General features: G+C 45.9%; 1 protein-coding gene across 2 annotated transcripts; it reads left to right on the forward strand.

Annotated features, from left to right (window-relative positions):
- Positions 1-183: 183 nt before the first annotated feature.
- Positions 184-9,311, forward strand: CENPA (centromere protein A). Of its 2 annotated transcripts, XM_045883725.3 has the most exons (5): positions 184-460; positions 6,446-6,555; positions 7,059-7,136; positions 7,665-7,817; positions 8,177-9,311. In XM_045883725.3, exons 1-4 carry the CDS (start codon positions 370-372, stop codon positions 7,797-7,799), a joined length of 414 nt encoding a protein of 137 aa, XP_045739681.1. In that variant the 5' UTR covers positions 184-369; the 3' UTR covers positions 7,800-7,817; positions 8,177-9,311. The 2 variants fall into 2 exon arrangements, with proteins under 2 accessions (XP_045739681.1, XP_045739680.1); XM_045883724.3 differs by having other exon boundaries at positions 185-460; positions 7,665-9,311.
- The last annotated feature ends 9,198 nt before the right edge of the window (positions 9,312-18,509 follow it).

Here is an 18,509-nt window from a genome sequence, read left to right on the forward strand (position 1 = left end):
CCTTTAACTTCTCCAGATTCCCATTGGCTGATTCCTACCGTCGATCCGTCACGTCCCCGCTCTCTCCTCCTATCGCCGCGCGCCGCTAGCCTTCCGGCCTGTGCTCTCATTGGCCCTCCGCGCAGTCGTTCTGCGCCAGGGGCGTTCCAGAGGCAGCCACTGGGAGTTGCTGAATTCGTTTAAAAAACGCCGCCAGTGAAGTGGCGCCGCGGGCCCTGGAACCGCGGCGGCGCGGGGGGCGGCTGGAGCACTCACCTGGTCGGGGCACGCGGCCGGGACGTTCCCGGGCTTCTCCCCGGACGCCAGCCTCTGTCCCCGGAGCCCGAAGGCCGAGAAGAAGCCGCGGGGCCGCCACTCTCCGCGCCCGGCATGGGCCCGCGCCGCCGGACCCGCAAGCCCGAAGTCCCGAGGAGGCGCACCGTGAGCCCGGCCCCCGGCCCCCCCCGGCGGGGCCCCTTAGGTAACCGGCCGCGGCCCCTTGCCCTCGAGCCGGCCGCCTTGCAGCCTGGCTGTGATCCGCTTGCCCCTTTCACAGACCAGAAAACCGAGCTCGCTTGCGGAGCCCGGGTCCGAATCTCCCGACTTCCGGCTGGCGCTCCCCTGCGGGTGGGCAAAGCCCTGCTGCGGGTGCACCTGCTCGGGCCCGGCCCAAGTTCCAGGGCCCGCAAGGGCCTGGGGAAAGCAGTTCAGAGGAGGAGAAAGGATGGCCCAGGCGGCCTGGCTCCTAATACTAATTCTTGCTACAGCTCGCATTTGAGTAATTACCACTAACCAGGCATTGTGTTCAACTCCTTGCGTGAATTATCCCAACTTTACATTGTGCCCATTTTACAGATGAGGAAACTGATGCAGACAGGCCCGGTAACTTGAACAGGGTCACACAGCTTGCTCCAGCAGTCAGGATTTTTAAGTGTTTGTGCTTTTTCTAAATTGCAAAATTATCGGCTGCTTTTTGGGACAATTTCAAACAATTCTACTTCTGGAAGGTGCCCTTCCAGGTGTCCTTATGCATGTGTGTGTTTCTTCAGTAGTGGCGTTGTTGGGCATTAAGTAGAGTGCTCTCACCTTGTTCCCTTCCTGAGGTTTTGGGCCTTGAAAGAAGACAGGTCTGTGGTCCTGTGGTCTGGTGGATGGGAGACCCACGGAGCAAGAACTGTTCCTTGGGGCAGCAGCTGCTTTACTTGTCTCCTGCTCCATAGTTAAGAGCAGGGTGAAGAAAGTGTATTATGGGTTATTTTCTTTCCTGAACCTTAACTTTTTTTTTTTTAAGATTTTATTTATTTATTTGACAGAGAGACACAGAGAGAACACAAGCAGGGGGAGCAGCAGAGGGAGAGGGAGAAGCAGACTCCCTGCTGAGCAGGGAGCCCGACCTGGGGCTCGATCCCAGGACCCCAGGATCATGACCTGAGCCGAAGGCAGATGCTCAACCGACTGAGCCACACAGGCGCCCCTTTCCTGAACCTTAATAACCTTTGCATCCAGCCAACTTGCTGAATTCTCTTGTTAATTCTATTGTTCAGTTGCTTTGATTGAAATGATTGAGTAGGTTATTGTCTGCAAATAAGGACTTTTTTTCTTTTTTTTTTTAAGATTTATTTATTTGACACAGAGAGAGAGCACAAGCAGGGGGAGCAGCAGAGGGAGAGGGAGCAGAGAGGGAGCAGACTCCCCACTGAGCAGGCTTCATCCGAGGATCCCTAGATCATGACCTGAGCCAAAGGCAGACAAGACGCTTACCCGACTGAGCCATCAAGGCGCCCCTGCAAATAAGGACTTTTGAATCTTCTTTTTCACTTTTATATATTTTATTTCCTAGTGTATTTTATTAATGAGGCCCTGAGATTAGTATTGAAATAAGAGCAATGTTTTGGCCATCCTTGTCCTGTTTCTTTTCTTTCTTTCTCTTCTTTTCTTTTTTTTTTTTTAAGTAGGCTCCACGCCCAGAGTGGAGCCCAGCCTGGGGCTTGAACTAACGACCCTGAGATCAAGACTTGAGCTGAAATCAAGAGTCCCACGCTTAACTGACTGAGCCACCCAGGTGCCCCCCCCCACATTTCTATTTTTAACACAAATACTGTTAAGTATGTTGTTAGCTGTTGCTTTGCTTTTGCTTGTGCTCCTGGTTAAATTAAATGTTTTATCTCAAATGGACACTCAGCAGGTCCTGGCAGTCCTGCTTTTCCATTCTCCCCATTGACTATTCCATACCTTTTTCTTCAAATTCCTACAACTCCAGCCCCCCAACTCACTCTCAGCTGATGATGACCTTGTTGCATGTCTGCTTCACTGAGGAAACAAGCCTCCAGACTGCATTCCCCTTATCTTCTCACAACAGAGAACCCCGGTCTCCCCTTTGTATCAAAAGCCACTCCTACTACATGGGCTCTTGGTCATATTTTTCTCTCACCTTTGCTGGGCTTTCTGTTAGCCTTTCCACCTGCACTTAGAATTAAATTCATACTCCTTACATTGGCATTCCACAAATGTGCTCTGCTCTTTCTGATCTAAAGAAAAAGAGCAGGGGTGTTTCCTGTCCCCACACCTCTGTCTCTCCTAGTCCCCGTTTCTCTCTAGTGCCTTTCATAGCCACCTTTTTGTAAATGGCCAGACTTAAGATGACTTAAGACTTCGCACGTGTGTGTTTCCCCTCTTCCCAGGCACCCTGGAACCCATTCCAGTCTGCCTCCCCACAACTGCTTCCCCTCCTTCTGGTGCACGTGAGGTACTCTTCTCAAGGTCACCAGCCACTTTAGTGTTGCTAAATCCAGTAGACACGTGTGTGTCCTCTTGCTCTGAGAAGCATTTGACACAGGGGGCCACTTTCTCCTAGAAACACTATCCCCTTGGCACACACTCTGCCGTTCCTGCCTAGTGTTCCTTACTGCCCGTGCCACCTCTCCATAACAACTTGATGTTGGACTCCTTGCTGTCCTTCTCCTTTCTTTCCTTCCCCAAGTGGTCCCATCCACTCCCAGGGCTCTGCATACCACTCCTACATCAACCACGTTCATGTTTATATCTCTGGCCCAGATCTCTCCTCTGACTCCAGATCCCCATATCCAGCTGCCTTTCCACATGCAGGTCCTGGGTTTGTCAGTGGAACATGTCTAAAACCAAACTCTTGATTACTCCCTTCCAGTCTTGTCAGCTGCAGTTTTCCCCATTTTAGGAAATGGCACAAGCATCCCCTAGTTGTGTAAGCCAGAAACCTGGGAGACCTTCTCTTATCCCCAAACACAAGTACCTTCGGGCCGTTCTACCTCCAAGTCACATCCTTCATCACACCACTTGTCAGCTCTACTCCCACCTGCTAGTCCCAGCCACCAGTGCCCTAACCTGGCTGCTACTCTTCTTGCACTCTCGTCCCTCGCCGCAGCTGGACTCATCGTTAAAACGTCAATAGAGGGGGCCTGAGTGGCACAGTCGGTTAAGCGACTGCCCTCGGCTCAGGTCATGATCCTGGAGTCGCAGGATCGAGTCCCGCGTCGTGCTCCGTGCTCTATAGGGAGCCTGCTTCTCCCTCTGACCCTCCCCCCTTCCTGCTCTCTCTCTCTCTCGTTCTCTCTCTCTCAAATAAATAAATAAAATCTTTTTGTGTTTCTGTCAGGTAAATAAAATCTTTAAAAATAAATAAATAAAATAAAATGTCAATAGATCGGGGCACCTGGGTGGCACAGTTGGTTGAGCGTCTGACTCTTGGTTTCCGCTCAGGTCTTGATCTCAAGCTTGTGAGAGCAAGCACCATGGTGGGTGGGCTCTGCGCTCAGCGTGGAGTCAGCTTGAGGTTCTCTCTCCCTCTGCCCCTCCCCCTGCTCATGCTCTCCTCTCTCTCTCAAATAAATAGAGCATGAGCAGGGGGAGGAGCAGAGGGAGAGGGACAAGCAGATTCTCAGGACCCTGAGATCATGACCTGAGCTAAAGTCAGACTCTTAACCGACTGAGCCACCCAGGTGCCCCAATAAGTAAATCTTTAAAAAATTAATAAATAAAATGTAAGTGGATCACCTCTCTGTCTTGCTTAAAACTCTCCCATAGGGGTGCCTGGGTGGCTCAGTCGTTAAGCGTCTGCCTTCGGCTCAGGTCATGATCCCAGAGTCCTGGGATCGAGCCCCACATCGGGCTCCCTGCTCCGCGGGAAGCCTGCTTCTCCCTCTCCCACTCTCCCTGCTTGTGTTCCCTCTCTCGCTGTGTCTCTCTCTGTCAAATAAATAAATAAAATCTTTAAAAAAAAAAAAAAAAGAAAAGAAAACTCTCCCATAGCTTCCCATTACTTTGGGATTAAATCCCAACTCCAAATGTTGGCACTGCAAGACCCAACAATTGAGTATCTAACCCCAGTTCTTTCCCGTGATCTCTCTACTTGGTTACTTTTCATAACCACTTGTTCCGGGGCCGGATTTCAGGTTTTCTCTTACACCTCTGAGGCCATTAGGCATATTTCTCTCCAAGTCTCTTTTTTCTCTGTTAACTCAGATTCCTCCAGTATTGATTATTTTGTTTGTTGAGTTTGGTTCCTTCCTTTCATAGTGTTGTCCTTCTCACATTGGTGAGATTTGGTTGTGTTCATCTTTCTATTGTCTGTGACTGCTGTGTCTGTCTATTAAAGGCTGCCTCCAAGTGAGTGTGGATTGTGGACCAGTGGCAGGGGAGGCAGATGCCAGGAGCCTGACTCCTGAGTGTGGGGCTTCCCTCCTAAATGTCACCGGTCCCCTGATCTCTGGCCCGCGTTCCCCACCCAGAGATAACATCTCCAGTGCCCGCTGCGTGGCACGGGCAGCTCTGGATTGCCTCACTGTCCCCATTTGCTCATGCAGCTCTTCTAACACTTTGTAATTAGGTCACTATTAAATCCCTCCTGTGGATTTACTACTTGGTGTGGCTTCTCTTTCCTAGGCTGGACCTTGAGTAAAATTTCTGAAGCTAATTTTCCCCTTCAAAATGTTAGTTTTGGGGGCACCTGGGTGACTCAGCCGGTTAGGCGTCTGCCTTCGGCTCAGGTCATGATCTCAGGGTCCTGGGATCGAGCCCCGCGTCGGGCTCCCTGCTCCGTGGGGAGCCTGCTTCTCCCTCTCCCTCTGCCTGCTGCTCCCCCTGCTTGTGCTCTCTCTCTCTCTCTCTCTCTGTCAAATAAATAAATAAATAATCCTATTTAAAAAAGTGTTAGTTTTCATGGAGGTTTGTTCTCTTTTTATTCTTTGTTCAGCTGAGCGGTTTACTGATTTTTGTTGTTCCTTGGTTTTATTTATCTAACGATCGTACTGTTTTTTGTTTTGTTTTGTTTTACTCTCTTTTCCATTAATTTATTTTACTATCTTGAACATTTGGTTATCTTCTTTTGGTGTATTTTAATAATTCTCTTCCTAACACTTGAGTTGAATACTGAGCTCAGCTGCCTTTTCAATCTTGAGCCTGTGCGTTTTCTTCTAGTACTATTTAGCTATAGCTCATAAGTTTTGAGATGTAGACTTTTGATTCACTTCTAAATAGTCTAATGTCAATTAAGTTTCCTCTTCAACACAAGAGTTAGAAGTTTTTTGTTTGGTTGGTTGGTTGGGTGTTTTTTTTTTGGATTCTTGTGTTTTTAATTTCAAATCAGAGAGTTTGGCTTTTTTGACCTCTACTTTTGGGAATATTTTTAAGATTTTTTTTTTCTTTTTTGTTGTTGTTGGAACTGGTCTTTGAGCCAAAGGCGTCTGGCTCCATAGCCCAATGCCCAACACAGGGACCAAGTTATGCCACGTCTGAGGTCCCTTCTTGGCCACAAATAAGCTCTGGCCGGGCACCTGGGTGGCTCAGTTGGTTAAGCGACTGCCTTCGACTCAGGTCATGATCCTGGAGTCCCTGGATCGAGTCCTGCATCGGGCTCCCTGCTCGGCAGGGAGCCTGCTTCTCCCTCTGACCCTCCCCCCTCTCATGTGCTCTCTGTCTCTCTCATTCTCTCTGTCTCAAATAAATAAATAAAATCTTTAAAAAAAAAAACAAAAAAAAAACAAATAAGCTCTGGCCAATTGTCTTCACCTCTTTGGGCCTCAGGATAACTGAGACAGGGAATTGTGCTAGAGAACCTCTCAGATTCCTTCTAGCTCTTAAAAAAAAAAAAAAGACAACATAAAATAACTGAGTTTCCAATCTAGATGGGAAAGATAGAAGAAATGACCAAAGTACTGCAGGGCTCAGAGGAGGGATGGGACTCAGGAAAGGCTTCATGGAAGAGTTGACATTTAAGATAATACCCTCAAAGGATTTTTATTGAGGATAAGATCCTCAGAGGATCACTCATTCATTTAACAAATATTTATGTAGCATCTATCCACTGTTCTCCAGTTGCTGAAGATAATCAGAGTAAATGGTAAACTAGTGATCTGACAGTCTGCCTGTCACAGCCATGCTGAGAGGCACCACTACTGACCACGACCCTTGCTGACACAACTCTTTTGCCCAGGCACTCCCTCCCGTCAGCGTGGTCCCCGGAGATCCCGGGTTCTGAAGGAGATCCGAACGCTTCAGAAGAGCACAGCCCTGTTGATAAGGAAGAGCCCCTTCAGCCGCCTGGTGAGCTCCACCAACCCCCATGCTGCCTCCTTTCTTTAAATCTCCCAGGTAGTGGGGACTGATTCATCTCTTGCCTGAATGGCTAAGGGAACCTCTTCTCTAACCTGGAAGAGGACTCTTCATCTTTGGAAACCATGAGCCCACTGAAGGCACCTCTGGTTCTTTATGGAATTAATTTCTAACCCCCACCACCTCTGAAACTGTGCCCTTTGATTATATAAATAGGAACTCTCTCATCTATCCATGCTTTGAGCTCCCTTCCTACCCTGGGAGATACCCTTCCTCCTCTCCCCACCACTAATAGGACTGATGCCAATTCCACAGCTCCCAGGAGTTGACACCAGCTACTAGTTAGGTCCTAAGATTAAGGGCCACAAAGGTATCACGGAAATGAAGATTCATAGAAACTCATGGAGAGAATCTTCCCCTTGAATCTCTCTTCTTTTACTGTCTACTCCTCCCCACTCCCCTCCTCCCTTGCTCCCCATGCCCCTCCTTCACAGGCAAGAGAGATATGCATTACATTCACTCGCGGTGTGGACTTCTCTTGGCAAGCCCAGGCCCTGTTGGCCCTACAAGAGGTAAGAAGGGGGCCCAGGTACGGTTGGGTGGGGACAGGGGAAAGGCATTCTGGAATTCCACAGGGCTGACTGAGGCGTGCCACACACTGACTCTTGCCTCTTTTTTTTTTTTTTTTTTTTAAGATTTTATTTATTTATTTGAGAGAGCGAGAATGAGAGAGAGTACATGAGAGGGGGGAGGGTCCGAGGGAGAAGCAGACTCCCCGCCGAGCAGGGAGCCCGATGCGGGACTTGATCCCGGGACTCCAGGATCATGACCTGAGCCAAAGGCAGTCGCTTAACCAACTGAGCCACCCAGGCGCCCGACTCTTGCCTCTTTAAAGACAGCATCAAGGAACACCTGGGGTTTGGAGGCCGGATCCTTGTGTGGTGGTAGCAGAATTCCCAGGCACAGTCCACCCTCATTCTGTGGGCAGCGTTTCAGACAGTGCTGGGAGCCCTCAGAGACCAAGGGCAGCGGGACTCCGAGAACAAAGCAGCCCATGCCCCGTCGTATATCAGTCTTTGGACTTGTCTCTCTGCCCCCAGGCCGCAGAAGCATTTCTAGTTCATCTCTTTGAGGACGCCTATCTTCTGTCCTTACATGCCGGCCGTGTTACTCTCTTCCCGAAGGACGTGCAGCTGGCCAGGAGGATCCGAGGCATTCAGGAAGGGCTTGGCTGAGCCCCTGCCCCCATCTCTGTAAGCCTTTCCTGCCCGCCGCAGAGAGAGCGCCCTTTGGGAAAGAAGCCCCCAGCCTCTCATCCCTGCGATGGGAGTTCCTCTGAAGGAATTTCCATCCGTGGTCCCTTGCTGTCTCACCTTCCCTTTGTTCTCTAGGAAAGGTCTGACTTGGTTTTAGCTTGAATGCTTGGGGTTCTATGGCTCCTGCCCTTTTGTACAATGTTAAATAAAAATATTTATCTATCTACTAATGTCCAGACGACATGAGTCTGTTAGAGTTCAGCCTCTGTCTTACAAGGACCAGATGACTCATTGTGATTAAGAGAAGTTTTGCTTTTGAAAATGCCTTGGTAGTAAATGTGATACCTGACTTCCAGGGATGACACCAGAGCCTCTGTCTGGAGCCAAGGAACAGATCCGTGGAGGGTAAGGAGGCGTCTGGACTCACTGTCCCTGAGCAGGGTGCATGCAGCTTTTGTAACTGGTTCTTTCAAGGAGAAAACTGTATGGCTTTCCTCTGTAACAGAGGTAATATATGAGAAAATCAACAGCATTCCAAAGGACTGAGAATTCTTTTTAGATAATGAGACTCCAAGGTTCGCTTCAGTTTGCAAATGATTCACATGACCGCTGAATGATTTTGAAGACATCAGACTTTCTGGGCTATGGAAAAAATGGATATTTGCTTATTATTTTAGATCTTCCTGTACTGCTTACATTTTTTGCCATACGTATATTTACTTTTCTTTGAAACATAAGGGAAAAAAATAAAAGGCGACCACTTCGTTCAGTTGCACAGAAGAGCCTGGAACATCTGCCCACAAATCTGTCCTTCGGTTAAGCTCACCTGAGCGGCAGCAGAAAGTGAGGCATGGACCGTGCCTGCCAACAACTGTGTAGCTTTTTAAAAAACTCAATTGGGGTTAAAATAGAAAATCTTTAAGTCCTGATGTTCTCGTTCCTTTGAGTAAATTCCTGTCAAACTCATTCAGAAATTTGTAAATCATAGATGACATCATGATTTATACTTTAGAATTTTTCATCCCGGGATTTTAAAGTGCCTTTTCAAAGTTTTTACAGGTGTTTTTATAACTTCTTTGTGGAGAGATAAAAAATAAGAATATTTCTTTGATGAAAAAACTGTAAAGCAAAGTTGGTTACTGCACGTAGATATGCTACATTTTTGGTGTGTTCATGTTCGGTTCTCCATTTGTACGCCATGTTGCAAGCAGCCACCATTTAAACAAGAGAATGGAGGGATGTGTTTTGGGCTCCAGTGGAGGAGAGTGTGAGCGGATAAAAACCTTGCCCTTCTGTTGCAACCGAAAGCAGTTGAAGAGATTTCCAGAGAAATGGAAAGGGCCACTGGAAGACTTTTAGACTTTGCATGTGATGGAAATGATTAGTGAGGGTGGACCTCTGACAATGATGTGTCAGGTGACCCAAGTTCCAAGACGAATGAAGGGAAGGACCAAGTTCTGTTGTTGAATAAATTTTAACCCTTTGGAAAAACCTCTTCTTGTTCAACATCAAGTCCTATTTATACAGACATTCGAATAAAGTGTATCTACTGATGAATATACTTAAAGTTCTTGTCAGTATTATTAATTAGAAGATTATAGTCTGCCTTGGGGCGCCTTGGTGTTTCAGTTGGTTAAGTGTCTGCCTTCAGCTCAGGTCATGATCTCAGGTTCCTGGGATCGAGCCCTGCATCGGGCTCCCTGCTCAGCAGGGAGCCTCCTTCTCCCTTTCCCCACCCCACCCCCCTGCTTGTGCTTTCTCTCTCTCTCTCAAATAAATAAAATCTTAAAAAAAAATTATAGTCTGCCTTTAGTTTTCTTTAAATTGACACCTCTGCTCTCCTAAAATTGTACTAACCACTGGCTCCTGGCTGGCTCAGTCACTACAGTATGCAGCTCTTGACCTTGGGGTTGTGACTTCAAGGCCCAAGTCAGGCAGGGAGACTACTTTTTAAAAAAATTTTTTTTTTAGTAAATTAAATTGTACTACCCAGGACACATGCAACACATACCACATGCCAGGCAGGAGCCACCAGGTGGAATTTACAGGGTAGCATGAGAATAAGTAACTCACTTGTTTTTCTGGATGATTCCATCCACATTATCTTTCCATTTGATCTTTTATTTCTGCTTTCACCTTTTTAATATCTGAGAACTCTTAGCTTTGGAATGTTTCCTCATTACAGTATCCCAGTCCGTCAGTGTTTACTCAAAAAAAACAGAAACCAGCCTAGGTATTTCAAACAAAGAATTTAATGGAAGGGATTGTTTAATTAATATCAGGAGGACTGGAAGAGCAAACGGGAGAGGATGCTACCCAGAGATCAGGAAGCCTCCGGCGCCTGCAGCCCACACCACGGCCGCTCTGCTGGAAGCACGCCACCCCCCCCCCCCGACCCCCACCAGGACCCTGTTAGAGCCGCACTTGCTACTGAGCGGGAACTCAGGCAGCCCTGCTCCAACCAGTCCTGCTGACGCCACCACTGACCCCAAGGATGCCCTGGCCCTCCTCTGCAGCTTCTGCTGCCACAGGCCCTGCCAGATCGCAAAAGGAAAATGTCTCTTTTTTCTTCCCACTTTCCAGGCCCCACCAGTATTTTCCACTGGCAGAACTTAACCAGAAGCAGCTACAGGAGAGTCTGGAAAAACGATTGGCTGCCTTCTAACCCCCTTGTGTTACAGAGAACTTGTAGGGTGAGAAAGGAGCTTGGAGCCTACAGAAACATCATCTGCACACGTCCCCAGTCTCATGGGTGTAATGCCATTTTAAGGATATTTATTAGGATTTCTTTGTTACTGATTTTTGTTTTTGCCACATGGTCTCTCTGTTTTCCAAGTTGATACTTTTCCTGTACAGACAGGTCTCTCACTCATGACAGGACTTGCCTGGGAGCCTAGCTGGGGAGTGCCTCCTGGGCCCTTTGCTGGGGAGCCCCGTTCTCTCTGCTAGCCGGCTGCCCTCGGAGAGTCATCAGCCTGCAGGGAGGAGAGAGGCCTAGCTGGGTCTAGTTGCTGGCTGGAAGAGAGCTGAGGCAATCCATATTTAAAATCCACTGCATCCTTACTCTCCTTGGCTTCCCCCCATCCCACACCAGAGCCCCGAACCCCAAGCATCCAGACTTGTGCTGGGATGGGGAAGAGAGTCACCCGGTGAGTGAGGGCTGGGAGAGGAGCACTGGGGGAGCTGCCTCCTCAACAGTGCAACCGGTCCTCCCTCCCATTAGCCCGGCTCATGTACACCTAGTTGCAGAGGGACTCGGCGCTCCCAGTACCTGAGCCTTGTAAAGATTTTGCCGTGTGGGTTGTGGTGGTCCTCCCTTTCCGCCTGCTAGCTGAGGATCCCACTCTTGTGGGTCTGTGGGGCTGTTCCTATCATCCATCTGCCTGCCAGCTTTTAGGACTTCAGTACTGTTGGCTCCTCTCCCCATCTCCCCATCCCTGTGGATTCATGCTGAGCCTCTGACTGTAGAGAATTGGAGATTGGCAGCTGTTAGCTTTCTTCACAAGAGAAAGGTGATTCCACTATTTTCTGGGTTCTATGTTTGCTGCTGAGAAGTCAGCCGTCAGTCCCAACAGTTGCCCCTTTGAAGCTAGTGTCATTTTTCTGGTGATCTCTCCTTAAAAGATTTTTCTTCATTTTTGGTATTCTGCAATGTCATTATGACCTGTCATGTGTGTGGATTTATTTTTATTTATCTTAACAGCATTCATTGGGCTTCCTGGATAGGGGTGATGTCTTTTCATCAATTTTGGAAAATTCTCAATCATTATCTCTTCAAATAATGCCTCTCCCCATCTCTCTCCTCTTTCTGGGTTGCCGGTTTTCTTACTACTGAATCCTCGATGATGTTTCTTTCCTTCTTCTGTGTTCCATCCTTTTGTCTCTCCCTTGCTGCCCACCTAACTGTTTCTTCTGCCCTGCCTTGGAATTCATTGATTTTCTTTCAGCAACATCTAATCCACTTTTAAACCTGACTGAGGGGCACCTGGCTGGTTCAGTCAGTTAAGCATCCAACTCTGGATTTCCAATCTGGTTATGATCTCAGGATCATGAAAACGAGCTCCTAGTCAGGCTTGGCACTCAGCACAGAGTCTGCTTGAGATTCTCCCTCTCCCTCTGCCCCTCCCCCACATGTGTGCACAGGCTCTCCCTCTCAGATAAATAAATCTTTAAAAGAAAAACCTGAATGATATCTTAATTTCAGTTATTGTATTTTTTTGTTCAGAATTTCTGTTTGGTTGTTTTCAAAATTGTCATGTCACTTTTTTTCTTTTTAAGTATTCTCTACACCCAATGTGGGGCTTGAACCCACAACCCCAAGATCAAGAGTCCCACGCTCTACTGACTGAGCCAGCCAGGCACCCCTGTCATGTCACTTTTTATAGTTCCCAGTTTCCTGCTGAAAATGTTGAGCTTGGTTTTTATATCATTTAGCATAGTAAGCACAGTGCTTTGCAGGCTGTGTCTGATAAGTCTTATATTTAGAGTCCCTATGGATCTGTTTCTATTCATGTTTTCTGTTGATTCTCACTTCTCGATTTCTTTTCTCTTTGGTGCTTGATTACATTTGATATTATGCCTGACACATCTATATGCGGAAATAATTTGAAACCTAGAATGATATCTTTCTCTAGAGAGCATTGTTTGTTTGTTTTTTTCCTATTAGGTCCTGGAGGCACTAAACATTTAGAAACACCTTAATGCAATTTCAGAGCTTGAGATTTTCTGAGGCATCCAGATGATTCTAAGCCAAGGCCCGTCTCAGGTCTGAATTTATTCTCATTTGCCTTATTCCTAAAGTACAGCTAATCTGCTTATCCTGCTTACCTTGGAGGGCTTGTACTTCAACCTTTTTCTCCCTAACCCCACAAGGCTGCCAAAAATATGGCCCATTTCTTGGCTACTCTTTTAGGACTGGCAAACATTGCCACGAGGAAGTGTTAGGTTGGATCTGCTGTTACGTTCGTCTCTGGATTTCCATCCTCTCTCTGATCTTGGATTGGTAATTACTAATAATTAATCATGATCTTGTTAGCATTTTAATACTTTTAAGAAAAAAACATATATTTGTCCAGCTTTTTCAGTTGTCTTCAGTAGGAGAGTGGTCCAAATAACCACTGGCATAAAGACAGGCAGACCAATGGAACAGGATAAAATAGGGAGCCCAGAAATAAACCCTTGCATTTATGGCCAGATGATTTTTGACAGTGGGGGAAGACAGTCTCTCTTCAAGAAGTGTTGCTGGGAAAACTGGATGTCCCCATGCAAAGGAATGAAGTTGAACCCTTACCTCACACCATATAGAAAAATCAACTCAAAATGGACCAAAGATCTAAATGTAAGAGCAACAATTATAAAATTCTTAGAAGAAAACATCGGATAAAACCTTCACAACATTGGATTTGGCAGTGATTTCTTGAATATGACATCAGAGGCACAGGCAACAAAAGAAAAATATAGACAAATTGGACTTCATGGAAATTCAGAACTTTTGTGCATCAAAGGGCACTATCAACAGAGTAAGAAGGCAGCCCGCAGAAAGAGAAAATATTTGCAGATCATATTTGATAATGGATTTGTATCAGAACATATAGGGAACTAAAACTCAAAACAAAAAAAATAACTTAATTCAAAAATGGGCAAAAGACTTGGGTAAACATTTCTCCAAAGGGGATATTACAAATGGCCAATAAGCCCATGAAAAGATGTTCTACATCACTAATCGTTAGGGAAATGCCAACAAAACCCACAATGAGATACCACCTCATGTCTGTTAGAAGGCCTACTAGTAAAACAAAACAAAACAAAAACAGAAAATAACAAGCGTTGGTTGGATGTGGAAAAATTGAAACACTTGTGCACTGCTGGTAGGAAGGCAAAATGGTGCAGCTGCCATGGAAAACAGTATAGTGGCTCCTAAAAAAATTAAAAATAGGTCTACCATATGATCCAGCAGTACCCAAAAGATTTGAAAGCAAGATCTCAAAGAGATTTGTACACCCATGCTCATTGTGACGGTATTCACAGTAGCTAAAACGTGAAGCAACTTGTGTCCATCAACAGATGAATGGATAAGTAAAATGTGGCATATACATACAGTGTAATATGCCTTAAAAGGGAAGGAAATTCCAACATGGATAGAACTTGAGGATACCATGTTAAACAAAATAAGCCAGTCACAATGAGACATACTATATGATTCCACTTATATGAGGTACCTAGAACACTCAGAATCACAGGGACAATGGTGTTTGGCAGGGGCTAGGGCTGGCAGGGAGAAGGATAAGGGAATCAATATTTAATGGGTACAGAGTTTACGTTTTGTAAGATGAAAAGAGTTCTGGAGATGGATGGCAGGGGTTGCACAATAATCTGAATGTACTTAATAGCACTGATCTGTACACTTAAAAATGATTAAAATAGGAAATTTTATGTTTTGTGTATTTTGACACAATGAAAAAAAAAGTTTAATATCCATAAGCCAGTTTATATTGTAAACATAAATCTGCAGCCTCCATCCAGCAGAGGGTGCCAAGCACCTGAGGAGACCTGCTGCTGACAGATTGGGGTGTGTCCGGGACTCCACTGGGCAAATGCCAATTGTCAGCTGTCTGCAGCGATGGAATCATGGCTCAGGGATGTCAGCAGAACGCCACCCCATTTTCATGGTCCTAAGCTGGAGACAGTCACAGTTACAGGGCAGAGACTACATTTGCCACTCTCTTCACCCAAAGAGCTAGGTAACAACTGTGCCCCGGAAACTCTAAATTCAGTAAATGCAAAATTTTAGAATTTTCATAACTGGACCTGAGAAGCAATCCTGCACAGCCTCTCTCTTAAAATTCAGAAACTGAGCCACAGAAAGAAGAAAGGGCTTTTCTTCACTCACAGAGCTGGCTGGTGAGCAGCCTGCTAGACTCTGAGCGCCTGGAGAGCAGAGGCTGTGTCATCCTTGTCTCCATGTCTCCACTTCTGAGCCCAGTTCTCAGCTTAGAATAACTACTTTTCAAGTGAACAAATGAATGAGTGGGTGAAGGAATGAGTTGTGGCTGGAACCCATAGAAAACTACACATGTTAGAGATTTTGAGGTACCACATGTGGGCATTATCTGTCAGCCTCTGGAAACCTCTTCAAAGTCCAAGAGGTTTATAATAGGTAGATTTTTGGGTGCCTGGCTGGCTCAGTTGGGGGAGCATGCAACTCTTGACCTCAGGATTCTGAGTTTGAGCCCCATGTTGGGTGTAGAAATTACATTAAAAAATAAAATCTTTAAAAAATTAAAAACAAACTAGGCAGCTTTGTTTCTAAAGTATGATAATTACAGAGGTACCTGGGTGGCTCAGTCAGTTAAGCATCCATCTCTTGATTTTGGCTCAGGTCATGATCTCAAGGTTGTGGGACTGAGCCCCACGTTGGGCTCCCCGATGGGCATGGAGCCTGCTTAAAATTTTCTCTTTCCCTCTCCCTCTGCCCCTCTCCCTCTGTTACCTCTCTAAATTAATTAATTAGCTAATTAATTAATTATGACAATTGTATCTAGAACCCAAAGTAATCAAGAGGGCACTGAAGAGATGGGTGTAGACAACCATACTTACTTCTTGCTTCTATGGTCGAGCAAGTCATCCATTACAGAAAACCATAAGCAGAGGGAGCCAGATCATAGCTTGGAAGAAATACTGTTGAGTGTTCCTTGTTGGGAATAGCAACAATCAACAGTGAAAGTAGGCTGGATATCCGAAAGGAAGCTCACAGCCAGTTCTTCCTCTCCCCACTCACTTCCCACTAACAGCCTCCATGAAGTTTCTCTGTCCCCACGCATCTCCACACCACCACCAGGTACATCCCCTTGCAGTTCCGTGAGTTTGCCCATACTTGTAGATCTACTTTGATACTGTTCTTTGAGTAGTTTGAGAGAGATCTCTCATCATCTTCATCAGACTAGTACCCTCCCCTCACTCATGTACCACCTCACTCAAGACCTGCCTCCACTGTTAGCCACTGTAACTATCTGGCTGGACCATTCACCAGCTCATAGAGAGTCCCCCGTAGACTGTGGCTTGTGGCCCTGGGTGGTAGACCCTCAGGCTCCCAACTGGAAAGGGAAGACCCCTGAGCCATAGATATGGGTATGAAAAAAATGGTATCTTGTTGTTTTTATTCATATTTTCCTTAACCAGCAGAGAGGCTGAATGTGTGTTTATTAGCCATTTACCTTCCCTCCTTATAAGCCCTACATATTCTTTACCTACTTTTCTTTATCAATTTGTAGAAACTTTTTAAAAAGATTTCTTTATTTATTTTAGAGAGAGAAAGAGACAGTGCGTGAGTGGGGGGAGGGGCAGAGGGAGAGGGACAGAATGAAGCAGACACCCCACTGAGCACGGAGCCTGACAAGGAGCTCAACGTGGGGCTCAATCACAACCCTGAGATCTTGACCTGAGCTGAAATTAGGAGTCAGACATTTAACTGACTGAGCCACTCAGGCGCCCCTAGAAACTTTTATATATTAGGGATATTAACCCTTATTAAATCAAATATATTGCAAATGTTTTTTTTTTTAAGATTTTATTTATTTATTTGACACAGAGAGAGAGAGCACAAGCAGGCAGAGTGGCAGGCAGAGGGAGAGGGAGAAGCAGGCTTCCCGCAGAGCAGGGAGCCTGATGTGGGGCTCAATCCCAGGACCCCAGGATCATGACCTGAGCCGAAGGCAGCCACTTAACCGACTGAGCCACCCAGGCGCCCCAATTGCAAATATTTTTTGACTTCTGGGTGGAATGTATTCATATATATGGTAAGAGGCGTCTAATTTTATTTTCTTCCAGATGGCCAGCAAAATATGCCTGCATCATTTATTAAGTAAAGTGCCTATTGAATTTTCCTCTATAGGATGAAAAGATCTGCTTTACTATATACGAAGTTCCCATTGACACTTGTATCTATTTCTGCTCACTCCCTATTCTTCTGTTAGTTATAACAAAAAATGGGAAATTACCTGAATGGTTAAATAGACTATGGTATATCCATACAATGAAATATAGTATATCCAGGGCGCCTGGGTGGCTCAGTCGGTTAAGCGACTGCCTTCTGCTCAGGTCATGATCCTGGAGTCCCGGAATCGAGTCCCGCATCGGGCTCCCTGCTCGGCAGGGAGCCTGCTTCTCCCTCTGACCCTCCCCCCTCTCATGTGCTCTCTGTCTCTCTCATTCTCTCTGTGTCAAATAAATAAATAAAATCTTAAAAAAAAAAAAAGAAATATAGTATATCCATATTACATTACATAGCTATTAAAAGTAATAAATAAAACCTATATCTGGGCACCTGGGTGGCTCAGTCGGTGAAGCATCTGACTCCAGTTGTGATCTCAGGGTCCTGAAATTGAGCCCCTCCCTCAAGCTTCACACTAGGTACGGAGCTTGCTTAAGATTCTCTCCCTCTCCCTCTGCCCCTCCCCATCTAAAAAAATAATAAATAAAATAAAATCTATATCTATTGGTCTGGAGGGATTTTCATGATATAATAAGGAAAAAGGAAAATTGTGGGGCGCCTCAGTGATGCAGTCAGTTGAGCATCTGACTCTTGGTTTTGGCTCAGGTCTGATCTTAGGGTCATCAGATCAAGCCCTGCCTCAGGCTCCGTGCTCAGTGCAGAGTCTGCTTGGGTTTCTCTCTCCCTCTCCCTCTCCCCCTCCCCTGCACTCTCTCTCTCTAAATTAAAAAAAAATTAATTAAAAAGGAAAATTGGGAAGTAACATGGATAGATGTGTGAAGCATGGTATTTTTTTAAGAAGGAATAAAACTATCATGTGGGTACACAACTCTGTGAATATACTAAAATCCACTGAACTCTCTGCACTTTAACAGGGTGAATTGCACGGCATGTGAATTATATCTCAAAAAAGCTGCTATTTTTTAAAATAACCTTAAATTTGTGTGTGTGCATGTTTACAAGGGTATAGAGAGAAGTGTAGGAAGATCCAACCCGAGCTGTCCATATGTGGGTGGGATTGGGAAAGGAAGGAGAGATCATTTCCTTCGTGCACCTCTATATCGTTGAATATTTTGCAAAGAGAATGTTAGTTTTGTCTTAATAAACATTCAATGAAATAGTTTTTCAAATTCTGTAGTTTTACATCTTTCCCCTGGAAAAAAAAACAGACTCAGGCCTCAATATTTATATGTTTGAATCCCTGCTGATAATAGCTATTGTTCTCACTGATGAGAATATACAACTGATTCCAAATCCCCAGCCTGCAGAGGCATCCAGAGAGAAGCAAATGCAGCTCAACGCAGCAGAGAAACAAGAGACTTTCATTTCAGAGTCTCCAGCTGAGCTGAAGAGAACTCACAAGGTGGCTGTCACTGTATATCCACTGCGTTCTGGACAGTCCCCACGCCACCCCAGCCCCAGGTGTCCGTGTGGACACCCTCTCTAGTCTTGCCGTCAGCCTGCATGGAGGCAGGGCTCAGCAGAGTGGAAGGCAATGAGCCATATACTGAGATGCCCGCCAAGGCTGTGGAGAGAGAACGCAATTCAGGCCCCCCGTCAAACAAAACCATCCCTGCCAGTAAAAAGGTCTCTCCAAGTCTCTTCAGCCTTTCAAGCTGCCTCAGTTTCCCCAGTGTACAAGTACACACAGATGGTGCACACTACATTTTATCAGATCACGCTTAGACACCCATAGAACT

The sequence above is a fragment of the Mirounga angustirostris genome, unplaced genomic scaffold (assembly GCF_029215605.1).
Source record: "Mirounga angustirostris isolate CCGP_5_RB_7025 unplaced genomic scaffold, mMirAng1.0.hap1 SCAF_10, whole genome shotgun sequence".
In the NCBI taxonomy this organism is placed as follows: Eukaryota; Metazoa; Chordata; class Mammalia; order Carnivora; family Phocidae; genus Mirounga; species Mirounga angustirostris.